General features: G+C 38.1%; 1 protein-coding gene and 1 long non-coding RNA gene across 2 annotated transcripts in view; both read right to left on the bottom strand.

The window, feature by feature from the left end:
* Positions 1-16,909, bottom strand: part of LOC119821143 — a 94,081-nt gene that overhangs the window by 11,528 nt on the left and 65,644 nt on the right. The window lies entirely within an intron of this gene.
* On the bottom strand, positions 1,662-2,089 carry LOC119821142 (transmembrane protein 14C-like). The gene has a single exon (XM_038340022.1). The coding sequence runs from the start codon at positions 2,087-2,089 to the stop codon at positions 1,748-1,750; it is 342 nt and encodes a 113-aa protein (XP_038195950.1). The 3' UTR covers positions 1,662-1,747.

The following is a 16,909-nucleotide window of genomic DNA, read 5'->3' as shown; positions in this document are numbered from 1 at the left end:
TCCTGCCCTGATTTCTCTTCATGATGGATTGTAACTGGGGCATATAAACCAAATAAACCCTTTCCTGTAGTGATGGAGCTGCAGGCTGTGTTCCTGCCGCCCTGCTCCATCAGCTAGCTTATGCCCCGAAATAACAACACACAAACTGTATTCATTTAAACACTGCCTAGACCATTAGTTTCAGCCTCTTACTCACATCTTGACTAACCCATATCTAATAATCTGTGTAGCACCACAAAGTGGTGCCTTACCGGGAAGATTCTAGCGTACATCCATCTTGGTCCGGAGCTTCATCGTGACTGACCCAGAGAGCAGAGGCATGGCGATTTATTAACTTCCCTTCCCAGCATTCTGTTCTGTTTACTCCGCCCACCTAAGGGCTGGCCAATCAAATGGGCCAGGCAGTTTCTTTATTAACCAATGAAATCAACTCAAACAGAAGACCCTCCCACATCACTTTCCTCCCCAAGTTGCTTTTTTGAAATGGTGTTTTATCACAGAAAAAAAAGCAAACTAAGACAGTGCTCTATTTTCATTCTGTTGTTATGATAAAACACACTTTGACCAAAAGCAACGAAAGGCTGAAAGGGTTGGTTTCGGTTTACAAATCCCAGCTAACAATCCATCATTAAGTGAAGTTAGGGCCAGAATTCAAAGGAAGGACTAAAGCAGAAACCTTGGGAAAATGCTGCTTACTGGTTCACTTCCTAGCTCATGCTCAGCTAGGTTTCTTGTTCAGCCCAGGAATACCTGCCTAGGAATGAGGTGACGCATAATGGATTAGGCCCTCCCACATCACTCATCAATCAAGACAATCTCTCAGAGACATTGCCACAGACCAATCTGATTAAGCACTTTTTCAGTTGAGGTTCCCCATGACCAGATTACTCTAGATTATTAGTTGACAGTAAAAACTACCTAGCACACACATTTATTCAGTTCTTTTAGTTCTTAGACCTAATAACTACTAACTTACCTCATTTTTATCAATAAACAGGCTTATCTTTCTTACCATAATCTCACTACATTTCCATCATACATTTAAATGTGAATTCATGGAAAACATGGGCAGCCAAGAGCCAATAATCTAAATTCTAAGTCTTTATTTGAATATGAATTTTAGGACACTGAGAATAAGAATTAAATTAAATAAACCCTACGAGAAACCAGCCTGATTGATGAATGGATAATAGAGATCCTCATGGTTTTCAGGATTCCCCTTTCATCAGTATGCATCATGACCATACCAATTATGTAGGCCAACTTCTGTTGTAATTAGTTATTTACCGCATTCTTAGCAGGAGCAGGGGATCTGATAGACTCTGTATCTTTTTTTGTTATTGTTCTTAATAACAAACTTTATTTTCACTGGTATTTCACAGTAACATGATTTCATAGCAGACCTATACAAAAGATCCCACATCACAAATGTCACCAAGAGATTTCACACACTCCTGGGCAGGACTTGTGGCTCTGGGGCCCCCCTTGTTGACATCCTTGTCTACTGGTCCAGAAAGGAGACATGCCATCACACAAGAACGAAACTGCATGAAGGCAGCATCTGCTCTCAGGCTGGACACTCGCCACCCCTTACCAGTTACAACAGCAGAAGCTCATCGTCACCTCTGCGTGGACATTTGTAAAGTGTCAGAATATGTAAATACGCTGCACTTTTTGCTTCAGACATTGTAAATGTGGACATTTGGGGAGTTTCAGTTCTTCAGGAGCCCAAGCACAGGTGTGGCTACTACGGATGAGAACTCAACACACTGATTCCAAGCTTGGCAACCATCAGCAGACTGGCACCTGCGATTAGACCTGCAAGCATGAATTTCCTGGAGTTGTAGAACCTCATCCCCATAATGCCAGCCAAGGTCCCGGATGTAGCTAGGAAAACCCACACATTCCTGGGATCCTGAGACAGCTGGTAAGCGCCAAGGCCCGCGAGGCCCCGGAAGAAGAGTCCAGCAGCCAGGGACGGCATACTGCCTGCTTTTGCATAGCCAATAATCCCACCAGTGGCAACCAGGGCTGCATAGCCGAAGCCAAGATAATGTAAAGGCACCAGTGGGCATCTGTCCTTCTGCATTGTTGATCACACCAGGCCTGCACCGGAATCGGAGCCCGGAGGCCTGCGCTGAAGGACAGGCGTGCCTAGACTCTGTATCTTTATTGGATAAGATACAAACAATAAATCAGAATGCAGTGTTGCTAGTAATGCAACATGTGGCTTTGGCCCAACCATTTAATATACCCAGGTTTTTAGATTTTTCATGTACAAAGTGGAAAATGTTTAGTCTTTTTTTCTAAAATTGATTTAAGAATTGCTAATGATTATACTGAAAGCAATGGTATTTACTGTTTAAAGTGGTAGGTAAAAGAAAGAAATATTTTTACAAGTGCAATATAAAGCTAAAAAGAATAAACTAATTTCATGGGAGAAAACCAGTGTATCCCTCACTCTTTGAATAAATTTCCTCTCATTTTCTAGTTCATCGCTGTATACTCAGTTGTTATTGGGATTTTCACCTTGAGAGGAAATCTTGATGTGACAAAGCAAAACATAAAATGTGATTTTAAAGATACTTTTGTGGAACTCTGCCAACTATAATTCCATTCTGTACCAAGCTGCATTCAGATTTTAACTTCTAAGCAAACAGATGAACATGTCCCTAACATTATGTCAGTGTGATGGACCCAGCATATTAAAATGTTTAAGCAATTATTCCCACAGTTCAATGGTTTAAAATGTGATCACCATGCAAGAATATAATCACTACAAATTCATAGCATTGGATAAGTAGCCACTGTTGGGTTTCACAGAAGCAAGCAGCAATGCACAGATATCTATCACCCTGACTAAAAAATAAAAGAATAAAAAGGTGAAATGCTACCACATACATACATATATATAAACACATGCATGTATTTGTATATGTGCATTACATTGTGTACATTTATATTTGTTTTTGTGTAAAGGGAATGAGGCTGAAAAGAAAAAAACGTTCATCCTTACAGTATAGTTTGAAGACATAAAATCCTTTATGCTAATGCTTGGTATAAAGTCAGAAACATAAAATGGAAATTTGTTGGATTTTAGGAACGTTGATGTTTGAAAACAGTCTACATTTTCATGACAGTTACCACTGCTGAGCAGAATCCGACAGACCTTGGAGAATTGACCACCTTGCATCTTTTGAGTGGTGCATTTATGTATCAGGATGCAAGTGAGTGGCTGGCTCCTCCAGTACTTAGGATGGGAATATGACCTGCTCACCTCAACAAACTACCTCAACTATTTAGCCATTTGGATTGGTCTATCAAGAGGCCAGTTTCTGGATTTTATTAAAACCTGTCATTGCCCTAACACTGAAAAAGTACGATTTTCTTTTATGTAAAAAAATAAATATCGAATATAGAAAGATATGGTATGGCCTGACATGGAGACAATATCTTCAGAAACATTATCCAGGTACCAAAGAGTACAGGAACAAGAACGCATGAGCTTTTAAAACATTTTAAACTGGGAGTAAATACCTATGGTGACACTTTGAACATTAAAATACGTGAGATGAATTTTGAAATTTATTAAGTATATTTTCTCAGGAAACTTTCCTAGGACCTGTTATAGTGCTCAAATTCTGTCATGTTCTTTCTAAAATGTGGTTACTGGGACTGTCAAGACCATGATGGGGATACCCACTAAAACAGCTTGCCTGAGTTAATTGAAGCCTTCCAACTCTGGCCTGATAGTGAGAGAACCAGCAATGGACCAAACTAGGCCCTCTGAATGTAGGTGACAGTTGTACGAGTGGGGCAGACTGTGGGGACACTCTCAGTGAGACCAGAATTTATCCCTATTCCTTTTTCTGGCTTTTTGGAACCCATTCTTCTGGAGGGCTACCTTGCTCTGCCTAGATATAGTGGGGAGGGCCTTGGTACTGCCTCAAAGCAATGTGCTAGATTTTGTTGACTCACCATGGGAAGCCTTACCCTCTCTGAGGAGTGGATGGGGGGTGAAATGAGGGGAGAAGAAATATGGAGGGAGCAGGATGAGGGGATGCGGGGGGAATGAATTTGGCATGTAAAATGAGAAAAAATAGTTTCTTTTTAAAAAATTAAAATTAAAATTAAAAAAAGAAAAGTGGCTAGGTAAGCTACTCACTGAATAAGCAATGAGCTATGGAGTGGCAGGGTGAGAGAACAAGGAGAGGTAAAGTGGCTGTGCTGCTTGTTCAGATACAAGAGATAAGTTCAATTGTGCATAGAAGGAGAATGAATAGAGGGAGTAAAATCAATAAACTGCAAAGCTGAAAATGGCAAAGTGTCAGTGTACTTCGTTATGCTGAGATCCAGACCAAAGCCGTGGTATTCTCTGAACGCAAAATGCCGTTTTCCATCCCATTACTAACTCCACCTTTCTCCTCTGGGGATGTTTATTGTTATCCTACCTATGAACCTAGCATTGCTTAATCTCTCTCATCTTTAGTACAAAAATATTATTAACACCAATCATGAATTGTCCCTGATTCTTGACAGCATCCAACTATTACCTTATCTACACACCCCTAATCCCTCACAGAATTAAAACTATACCCAGTAAGTAAATGATCCCTATTCCTCTGACTGACATGCTTTTATCCTCAAGTGTGTTCTTTGATACTACAAGCTGGATAAATATAGCTTTGTTTGACTAAAGACGTATTCCTGGTGACTCTTAATTCATGGACTTCAACAAATAATGTCAGCAAGGAAAGCTTAAATACTAAATCATTGGTTGACAAGATACAGATGGTTGAAAATGACTAAGGTTTGAGCCTAAGTAAAATAGTATTATAGATAGAATATAGAGATGCAGAAATATGGACTAACCATGCTATATATGATTTAGCACAATTATTTAAAAACAAACACAACAGTAACAAGGTCTCGTGATGATGAAATGTGTCCACCAGAGGTCACCCTCACTCAGGATCAAGGCAGAATTCATCCCTGCCCAATAGCAAACCTCTTCAAAACAATGTTCCTCAGCTATTTCCTAGATCATGCTCTTAATTTGTCCAAAGTGAGAAAGATAGTAAGGAACGGTAATAAGAGTGGCAATCCAATAACTTCAGAAAAACTATTGTTCTCAGAACTGTTTCCTTCAGAAAAAGAGCACCCAGTTTAGAAGCCAAAAACATATATGAGTCACACAAAAGTAAGAGTCACATGGAGTAAGAGTTACATTTAGGTAAGAGTCACATGTGAGTAACATGTTTCCACAGATAAATCTACTTGTTGAAAGGTTTATTGGGAAGGATAGTCCATTGTCTTAATTGAACATCTATTTATTGCTTTATGATGATATCAATGTAGATTAAAGTAGTGAGAATTCATCCTTCATACAGAAAGTAGAAGAATAAATTTTTATGGTTTGGAGTGATGTTAATATAGATTTGGATTCACCTAAGACACAAGCTTCTGCCCCTGTCTGTGAGGAATTATCTACGTTAAGATAACTACAGTAGGAAGACCTATGAAAATATGAACAGGACTCTTTTATGGGATGGAAACCTATGTTGAATACAAAAGGAAAAAGAAAACTAAGCACTGGAAGTCTTTGTTCTGACCCCTAACAGGAGACATAGTGTTTTCAACTGTAGCAAACACCTACGCCAATGATAGCTTATGCTGAAAAGCATGTGGAGTAAGGGGAACACTCATCCATTGCTGGTGGGAATGCAAACGTGTACAACCACTTTCGAAATCAGTATGTTGGTTTCTCAGAAAACTGGGAATCAACCTACCTCAGGTTCCAGCAACACCACTCGTGGGCATAGACTCAAAAATGCTCAATCATACTACAAAGGCATTTGTTCAACTATATTCATAGCAGCATTACTTGTAATAGCCAGAACCTGGAAACAACCTAGATGCCCCTCAACTGAAGAATAGATAAAGAAAATGTAGCACATTTATACATTAGAGTACTACTCAGTGGTAATAAACAATGACATCTTGAATTTTGCATGCAAATGGATAAAAGTAGTAAACACTATCATAAGTGAGGTAACCCAGACCCAAAACGATGAATATGGTATGTACTCACTCAGAAGTGGATACTAGCTATAAACAAAGGATATTAAACCTATAGTTAATGATCCTAGAGAAGCTAAGTAATAAAGTGAACCCCCCCCAAAAAAAACATATATAGGTCCACCTGGAAATTGGAAACAGATAAACATCACCTGACAAAATTGGGAGCATAGGGGTGGGGGTAGATGGGAGGACAGAAAGGGAAGAGGAGGGGAGAAGGGGTTTGAGAGAAACTTTAGGGAATGGGATAGTCGAGATGGAGGAAGGACAGAGATAAGAATTGGACTGAGCTCCCAAAGTCCAGTTGAAGAGTGGGAGGAGTGAGAATATGAGCAAGGAGGTCAAGACCATGATGGGTACACCCACTGAAACAGTCTACGTGAGCTAATGGGAGCTCACCAACTCCAGCCGGACTGGGAAAGAACAAGCATAGAACCAATCTAGTACTTCTGAATGTGGTTGACAGTTGCATAGCTGGGGCTGACTGAGGGGCCACTGGCAGTGACACCAGGATTTATCCCTGCTGCATGTGCTAGTATTCTGGGATTCTATTCTCTTTGGATATTTACCTTGCTCAGCCTAGATATAGTAGGGAGGGCCTTGGACCTTCCCTCAAAGCAATGTGCCTTACCTCTCTGAGGATTGGATAGGGGTAGAGTGGGAGAGTGTGTGGAGGAAATGGGAGGAGGGGGGAAATGGGAACTTGGATTGGTATTTTTAAAAAAATCTAATTTTTTTTAAAAGAATGCTAAAATGCCCACTGAAACAGCTTACCTGAGCTAAAGCAACCCACAAACTCCAGCCTGACAGTGGGGGAACCAGCATAAAACAAGACTAGGCCCTCTGCAGAGACAGGCAGATCTCTGTGAGTTCTAGGCCAGCCTGGTCTACAAGAGCTAGTTCCAGGTTCCAGGACAGGCTCCAAAGCTACGGAGAAACCCTGTCTAGAAGAAGAAGGAGGAGGAGGAGGAAGAGGAGGAGGAGGAGGAGGAGAAGAAGGAGGAGGAGGAGGAGGAGGAGGAGGAGGAGGAGGAGAAGGAGGAGGAGGAGAAGGAGGAGGAGGAGGAGGAGGAGAAGAAGAAGAAGGAGAAGAAGAAGGAGGAGAAGGAGGAGGAGGAGAAGAAGAAGAAGAGTCCACTAAATAAAGAATTCCACTGAATCTACATCTGAAGTGGATCATTTCGATTAGTGTAAAGTAGTTTAGAGCCCATCTTCTAATTTGTATTCTTTTATTACAATTGGTTGACAAGAGTGGTAGCTCCTAAGAGAAGTGATAACATGATTTCAAGTATCATGAGAACTTAGATGTTAAATAAATGGCAGAATAGCAAAGAAAAATAGGCCCTCTGAATGACAGTTGTATGGCATGGGCAGACTGTGGGTCCCCTGGCAGTGAGACCAAGATTTATCCCTACTGCTTGTACTGGCATTTTGGAACCCATTCTCTTTGGAGGGATACCTTGCTCAGCCTAGAAATAGTGAGGAGGGCCTTGGTCCTGCCTCAAAGCAATATGCTAGACTTTATTGAAGCCTTACCCTCCCTGAGGAGTGGATGGGGCATGGGATGGGAGGAAAGGCGAAGGAAATAGGAGGGGAGGGAATGGGAACTGGGATTAGTATGTAAAATGAGAAAAGATAGTTTTTATAAATAAATAAAATTAAAAATAAAAGAGAACACTAAGATGCATATATTTTTAAGTAATTAGAGAGGTGAACAGTGCAGATAACATTTTTCAAAAGCATTATTTAAGAACAATTAATTTTCAGGAAAAAAAGTATGAAGCTAGAGAATTCCAAACAGAAAAGCATGGATGATCAGGAGAGCAAGACATTTCTGATAAGTGAAAGAGTAGTCAATAAGATTCCAGGAGACAGGGATGCTGGCAGGGCTTTGAGATCCTTGCTTCCTGCTTGTAATGAGAATGTATGAATGATAGTTTTGGGACACATTCTAACACAGAGAGATAAAAAACACACAAGTTTTATGATTAGGATGTCCATGCCAGATTTGGACAGAACATGGGGGATTTGAAGTTACATTAACTAAAAGAGATCATAGAGATTGTGAAATGGGAAACTGGGAGAACAGACAGTAATCACTATTGTAAGAAAACTGTTCTGAAAGGAATGAGATAACATATTAGAGGGCAGCAGTGATAAACACGAAACATAGCAAATGCTGCCTCTCTTCTACAGGAGGCCAAATAAGGTCATGGCTCCCTAAGATAATCAACCCTCAAGCTATAGAATATGTATCTTACTCTGTATGCAAAAGGGAATTTAGAAATCTGATTAAGGTTAATGAATGTGAAGTGAAGGTGTCATCTGAAAGACCCACTGTAATCATATGAAGTCCCTAGAAGGACCACACTCCTCATCTGGGTCAGAGATGCCACTCTATTGAGTAGATATGTCAAGAGTGGGCAACCTTGTCTTGTTCCTGATTTCAGTGGGATCACTTTGAGTTTTTCTTCATTGATGTTGGCTGTTGGCTTGCTGTATATTGCCTTTATTATGTTTACGTATGTTCCTTATATCCCTGCTCTCTCCAAGATCAAATTAACACATATTTCTTATCTCTGCCACAGCACGTTCATCTTGCTTCTCTCCATGTCTTTTTGCAACTCCCCTAATTTTGCCCTTCTTCATTCCCAAATTTGCTCTGCCCCCAAAATCCTGCCTAGCTACTAGCCATTTAGTTTTTTTTTTATTAAACCAATCACAATGACATATATTCACACAGTGTAAAGGAATATTCCACGTAAAATAAATTGTTCTCCTTACAAAAATACAATGAAATGTGTCAATTACAAAAGAAATACAAATACATGCATATGCATTAACTATGAAACCATAAAAATTATCAAACAAATCTTATTAATGTAAGAAATATAAATTAAAATAATAATATGATTCTTGCCTATAGAGTCAGATGTGATTAAAAGAATCAGTCTCTTAGCCGGGCAGTGGTGGCGCACGCCTTTAATCCCAGCACTCGGGAGGCAGAGGCAGGCGGATCTCTGAGTTCGAGGCCAGCCTGGCCTACAAGAGCTAGTTCCAGGACAGGCTCTAGAAACTACAGGGAGACCCTTTCTCAAAAAAACAAAAAAAAAATCAGTCTCCCATTGTGCATGCATGCAAGTTATTTTTGAATTCACCACAAACTCATGATTCTGAATATGTCCTTTAAAAAATTAAAAATGACAAAGATATGCATTATAATGTTATTGCAGTATTACATATGAAATAAAACAATATAAACTCTGAGAATATAAAAAGTATAAACTAGAGAGTTCATTAAATCTAGCACAATGTGTACCAGTATCTATTTATTAAAATGTAAGTACTTCATAATCTGCTTTCTCTTCAAATCTCATGAATCTTTCACCTTTTAGAAAGCATCTGTATGTGCGTAAGTACACATATGAATGCCCAGGAAATAGTCATAATATCTTGCTGAGTAACAAAAATAATAATAGTAAGTTCTATATTTGATGTACATGGTCCATTTAATGTGTGACTGTATATATAACTATCAAAATCAGTGATGGCTTTTATTTCCTATAAGTTCTAATTTTTTCTGTAACTGAAATTTGGTTGATAAAAATAACAATAATATTGTATAGATGTTGTTTTCAAAGACTTACATTGACTAGAAATGTTAAATTTTGAACAGCATAGTGGCATTTCATTTTTATTTTAATAAATAACGCTTGCCTAAAGTGCAGAGAGTAAAGCAGCCACACTGGTAGGCTGACAGGCAAGGTTTCAGTAACACACACATTTAATCCCAGTAGCCACCTAGTTGCCATAGAAACTGCAGTGCATGCCTTTAATCCCAGTGGTGCACAACTTTTATCCCAGAACTAGAGAGAATTATAAATCGGGAGAAGACAGCTCTCAGTTACAGTCTCATTCTAAGATTCCTGGAGGCAGTATCACCATTTTGGACTGAGGTAGAGGTAAGAGCCAATGGCTGGATGTTTTGCTTTTATGACCTTCAGGTTGAACCCCAATTTCTGTCTCTGGGTTTCCATTAATCATGCTACAGGACAGAAAGTAGGATAAAAAATACATGGCCATATTCACAGTCAGAACATGTATGTAACTGCTTTTCTTCTGTAGTTTATTATTTTATATTAAGAAAAAATATCTTTAATATTAAAATATTAATTAAAGACCTTGATTGGTATTTTGTTCTACTTGCTTCCGTAACTAATGGCTTCAGTCTGTAAAGAGGACTTTTATTATGGTTGTTTTTCCTTTCTTCACAGTCCACACTGCTTTGCTCGATAAAAGCTTGCAGCTAATTACATCCCACCTCCTCTCCTTCTTTACACCAAGCTCATATTCATATCTTCAATACAGTCCTTATTGGTACTCTGTTTCTGTTCTTCTATTTCACCCTGGGATGATGGTTCTGAAACATAATGCTTTATCCTGCATATGACCACTAAACATAGCAGGTGAAGAGTTGTCTAGGCTGCAATAGAAATCTTGGAACCTTGTCAAGGCAGTGTCTAATATTGATATCTACAAAGGGATTTCTGTGCAAAAGAAGATCATCTGACAAAAGAAACAAAGATGAGATCTGTGACATCCCACAGAAGAAAAACAGGAGCTATCACTATTAAGTTCTAGCAGGAGGAAGATACAGCTCTGAGTCATCAAAGTACATTAGGTCCTCAAGGAAATCTGTAAAATTAAGTCTATAAAAGCTGACCCAGCTGGTTAATTAGCACACTGTACACCAGATGATATTGTAAAGTTGGATTTTTATATTCTAAACTACAGCCTAATAAGTCAAACCAATTACATTACCAAGGATTTGATGAGTGTTCTCATATGAGCTCAGCAGGCTACTAACATGCATTTACAGACAGGCAGGACAACTGTTGTTCCATGCCTCATTTCTCAGACCTGCATGGTAAAGCTCCCACAGAAAACTGCTTCCAAAGCTTCTAAGTCAGGAAAAGCCGTGTCCAGCCGCAGCCACTACCAACCAAAGGAAGTGATTCATTTTATGAAGGATGTAATTATAGACTATAAAACAGCTAGTCATGGATTCTTTCTCCTGGCCTGAGCTACTTTACAACATCTGTTAGTATAAGCTGAGTCAAGCATTGACATTCTCCTAAGGATGTGCTCCTTGACAGGAAAATTGTTACATTTCAGAGGCTTTGGAAGGTTCCACCATAATAATATCAAATGATGAAGGGCACTTGTTTATACTAAACACTTGTTAGAACTCATCTTAATTCAGCAAAAAACCTGTAAACCTGTGTCTCACCCAAGACAGTTTCTAATTAATTTTCCAATCCTCCAAGTATATGAGAATGAGAATGTTCTAACGTTGCTCTGGTTACCCATGTTCATTTCAATATAAAACCAGGATTTCATATTCTCTGTATCTGTATGTCTCTCTGTCTCTGTCTCTGTCTCTGTCTCTCTCTCTCTCTCTCTCTCTCACACACACACACACACACATATGCACACACACACACAAAGAAAAAGATACATTTTAAAGATGTATGTATGTGCACCATGTGCATATTCAGTAGCCAAGCAGGCCAGAAGAGGATGTTATTAGATCCTCTGGAAGTAGGGTCACAGGCAGTTGTGAGCCAGCATGTGGGTCTAGCAATTGAACCCACATCCTCTGTCAGAGCAGCCAATGCTCTGAACTGCTGTACCATCTCTCCAGTCATGATATTTTTCAAATTTTCCCACATATCTTTTAATTTACTTATATTTTTTTCCATGCAGATTAAATTAAAACACTGTAAAGCACCTTGAAAACTGTTTGATGCGTGATGTGGAAGTCCCCTCTGTGTGCTGTGATTACCATTAATGAATAAAGAAACTGCTTTGGACCTCTAGCAAGGCAGAACTTAGGTAGGCAGGGAAAGCTAGGCTGAATGATGGGAGGAAGAAGGTTGGAATTAGAGAGATGCCATGGAGCCACTGCCAGAGTCAGATATGCTGATACTTTAGCTAGTAAGCCACAGCCAGGTGGCAATATACAGATTAATAGAAATGGGTTAAATTAAGATGTGATAATTAGCCAATAAGAAGCTAAAGCTAATGGGCCAAGCAGTGATTAAATAATATGGTTTCTGTGTGATTATTTCAGGTCTAAGCTCGCCGGGCAGCTGGGAACCAACAAATGGCCCCTTCCTCCAACAGATACATTAAAAAAAAAAGTCCTTACCCCAAGTTCTATCATTCCTTTCAGAAAGGTGAGTCTCTGAAATGCATGGAATGCATGTTTCTCTTTCCACTTGTGAAAGGTGGTTTCATTTTTAAAATTCATTTTTTCTCTAATTCCAACCTTAGCTTTAGTTAGATTAATAACATTGTGTTTCAGCCCCTCCTCTTAGTATTTTTGTTCTCCCTCTAGCTGAGGGAGGAGTTTAGGAAAGAAGAGAATGGTTGTTAAGGGAACCATATAAAAAACACAGACCCAAACTCTGACCTAAATACCTTTAGCTAATAGCACAATTTTTCTTGTCAATTGCTATATAAAATTTTGTTTAGGTTTTGCTTTATTCCCCTTTTGTAGGATTATACCATTCATTGCTATTAGCACTGTTTTATCTAGTTCCCTATTGGATTAGTTACATAGGGGGATGGCTAAATTGTACTTCCACTGTCTCCTGTTGCACAGAGATTTTGATATGAATGGACAGCACAGCACAAATGTGAGAAGTTATATTAAAGCTCTGAAGCTGTGAATGAATGTTTAATTTACAATTTAAGAATCTAAAAGAAATCCATATATATGGTAACAGCGTCTTATATATTAACATTTTCTTCGAAGATGAATTTCAAGTATCTACAGTCCCTCAACCACAGAAATGTTTAGCTTAGCTAGACATCAATAAAGAAAATATCCAAGCCAACTGTTTCTGTGTGTTATAGCCTTTAATCTTGTTCTTAGTGTTAGTACCACATGCCTCAATTCCAACAAGAAAGCATATTGATGATGGTGTGAATGGCAGGATGGATAAGTACTCAAACACAAGAATATTAGAGTCAGTGTGGTGACTGTGCAGGTTAAGGCACCTAATGACCTGAGTTGGATCACTGAAACCCATGCTGTGGTTAGAACTGACTTTCATAAGCTGTTTTCTGACCTACACACACACAAAAAAAAACACACAGTACCACACATAGATGATAATAGCATACACAAAGAGAGAGAGGGAGTTACAGAGAGACAGAGACAGATAGATGATAGATAGATAGATAGATAGATGATAGATGATAGATAGATAGATAGATAGATGATAGATAGATAGAAGATAGATGATGATAGATAGATAGATAGATAGATGATAGATAGATAGATAGATAGATAGATAGATAGATAGATAGATAGATAGATGATAGAGAGAGAGAGAGAGAGAGAGAGAGAGAGAGAGAGAGAGAGAGAGAGAGATAAGTAAATTGAATTAAATTTTTTTTAGAGCCTGTCCTGGAACTAGCTCTTGTAGACCAGGCTGGCCAATTGAATTAAATTTTAAGAGAAATAAACGGTGTCACACTACTCCTTTCACCAAGATCTGACCTGTTGTTGGACATTTAGTAACACACTGTATCTTTATGTACGTACATTTCTTTTCAGCAAAATTAAAGACTTAGTCTTGTCTAGTCCAAATGTTATATAGGTGCTATTTCCAAATTAGTCCATGAATGATCTAGCTAAACTAATATCGGACATTTTTAAATAATGTGAATCCATGGTAATTTGCATTAAGTATCACAATTAAGCACATAATACAATTCTTGAAACTGAATTTCAGCTAGCTTTGTCAGTTTCTTTATCAACAAAATAGGTAAAAATAAAAAAAAACATTTGCTCTTTACCATGTGATTAATATCAAGATTTAAGAAGTTTTATGTGATATGCACTTTCTGCTTGTATGTGTAGAAGGATGGGTTGTATGTGTGTGCCAGTATGCATTTGTGTATGTGCATGTGGAGGACAGAAGATATTCTTGGGTATTGCCATTCACTTCATTTTTTAAACCAGGGTTTCTCACTGTCCTGGAGAGCACCAGGATAGGCTGGCTGACCAATGAGCCCAAAAGATCCCTTGTCTCTTCCTTTCCAGCATTTAAATGTGTGCCTGACTTTTTTACTTGAATTCTGTAAGATTCAACTCAGACTTGCCTGCTTGCAAAGCATGTACTTTACTTAACTTTACAGCCCTATTAAATAATTTTTTTACTATTAGACCATAGGAGATGAGGGAAAACATTTGTGTAAAACTAAAATGTGAAGTATGTGAAGTTCCCTGTGTTGGCTATTAGCAGCTAGTGGCCACTCAAAAGGCTATTTTTATTAATCTCTAAGACATAAAACTATCTCTCTACATGAGCAACTATTTATGAGGAAATATTTACAGTATTATGGAAGGATGAGATCACAGCTAATCATGTCTTTCCTGATGATCTCTTCCAAACAAAGTTAATAAACACATGTGCTATTTCATTCAAGAGCTGCTAATCTGTACAATAAATTTTCATCTTCATGTTTGTGAAAAAAAATTGTAATTGAGTTCCCTGGGTAATTTGGAATATGCATGATTCCCTTCATTGTTTCATTACTCTCTGTTCAGTTCCATAGTTAAGTAATATCTCATCTCAAAAGTATTCCTCTTCACAGCCCTAGGGTATAATCTTTAGGAATATATTTAATATGCAAATTAAAATTAGAAATCCTGACATTGGTCAGATGGCAAGCGATACATTGAAGGAAGTGAATCAAACATATACCTTCATTTAGGACAATTAGCAGCAATTACTACCGTTGTACAAAAGAGCATATTTTTAAGCCTCTTTAAAAATATGTGTGCAGAGAAGAATTCAAAATGAGTTTTAAAAATTGGACTTTGACCTGAATAAATTGTTGCAGGAATAATAAGCAAAAACTAGAATTTTAATTCTTCTTGTTACATAATCTCATAAGAATAGTTGAAAATTTTGTTTGTTTTTTTTTTAATAGGGCTGAATTATCCTGGCAGTAAATTACCTCATCTTTGGAGATCAATAAAACACTTCAAGTTTTACATTCCTCTTTCAAGCCATGAATATAATGAGATGACACAGCAAATTGCCTAAAGAAGACAGCACTAAGAAAAGGAAAGTCAAGCCAACTGAATGTCAATATTATTAACATTTGTTAGAGATAAAAGGAGACACGATAGCAACCTTGTAAGAGCATTTAATAAATAGATACTTGGGTATTCTGATCATCCAAGTGCTCTCTCCTGAGAGACAAAGGAGTTACAGAGCACAAAAGGAAAAAAGATAGTGATTTTGGAGAATGTGTTATTATTTACACATACTTTGGAAATGATATTTTCTATCAACTCCTGATAAATATTTGTATATTTCTAGATTTAATGCATATGTTATACAAATAAAGCAGGCAATTTAAAATACCACATACATTACATATAGAAATATAGCAAATGTAGGAGTATAAGATGGGAATAAAAGTTCAAGTGTAATTTTATTGTTTAGCTGAAGTTAAGGTCAATACAGAAATACAGAATTAATAAATTGGTTTCCTTTAGCAAAATTTTCAAAAATATATGTATTATATTTACAATAAATTGGTAAAGTTTTCCAATACCTTGTAATATCTCCCATCCCCTTATGACAGAATGGAATATTTTTAAATTTTATTTAATTCAAAAACTATATATATTTTTTCCTTTTTTCTTTTTTTATTGATTTTATTGAGCTATACATTTTTCTCTGCTCCCTTCCCTTTATCTCCTTCTCTCCCCTTCAACCCTCTCCCATGGTCCCAATGCTTCCAATTTGCTCAGGAGATCTTTGCTGTGGGACCTCCTTCAGTTCCTTCAGCCAATAGTCTTTAAGATACCAGCCCACTTGACATGGTCGCTTATACTATAAATGTAGCTATAAACTGTGCATTCTCTCTCTCTCTCTCTCTCTCTCTCTCTCTCTCTCTCTCTCTCTCTCTCTCTGTCTGTCTCTCTCTCTCTCTTGCTTCCACTGTTCAACAGGCTGCTAGACTGTTTCTGTTCTCCTTTCCTGCAGAGGACTGTGATCTAGGACAGTGATCTGTGAGTTCCCCCTAAATAAATAACTCTTTATTATACATAATTCTAAACTAGTGTGGGATTATTTTGTAACTTCTGTCATCATCTGGTGCCCAAACATGGGAACCAATCCACAATTTTTGGAGTCAGTTCACTAGCCTGGTAGAGCATTGAGCATTGACTTTCCTGCCTGAGGATCTAGCTGGCCCTCAGACACAGAAGGTTACTGTTCAGACCTCCCTGGCTTGCAACCCATATGCTATGTCTCTGTACATTACATGCCATCTCACACTACTGCTGCCTGTGTTCCCTGTGATACCCACAGTCTGCAACTCGCACTGATGGAAAACTTTGGGTTTTCTCTTTATCCTGGGCCCCAACTCTCGGAATTGTTTGATTGTCTTAATAACTACTCTTAATTTGTTAAACAAAGCATCTTTTTCAATACCTAAATAAGCAACACATGCTGTTCACTGCTGCTAGAGTCTCTCGGTCATGTGGCTGCAACTGTCATACCTGCTGGCCGATAACGATTATTACCCTTACTCCAACTCATTGTAATTGCCTTATGGCAGGTAAGATATGAAAAACTACAAAAAATTACTGATAACATTCAGGAGTTCAATAATTATTTTGCTTATACCATAGAAGGTATTCTGCAAGGCTTAGATGACTTTCCTTCTACATCCCTTTATTTGATTCTATGAATTAGCTTTGTTTTCAATATTATCTCATTAAAAAATGGTTCAATAC

Source organism: Arvicola amphibius, chromosome 8 (assembly GCF_903992535.2).
Source record: "Arvicola amphibius chromosome 8, mArvAmp1.2, whole genome shotgun sequence".
Lineage (NCBI taxonomy): Eukaryota > Metazoa > Chordata > Mammalia > Rodentia > Cricetidae > Arvicola > Arvicola amphibius.
Note: the sequence above shows the minus strand (reverse complement) of the source record. Positions and strands in the feature narration are given on the sequence as shown.

What these genes read in the sequence shown, in the direction of transcription:
- LOC119821142 (XM_038340022.1), bottom strand. Translation starts at nt 2,089, where the DNA reads ATGCAGAAGGACAGATGCCCACTGGTGCCTTTACATTATCTTGGCTTC.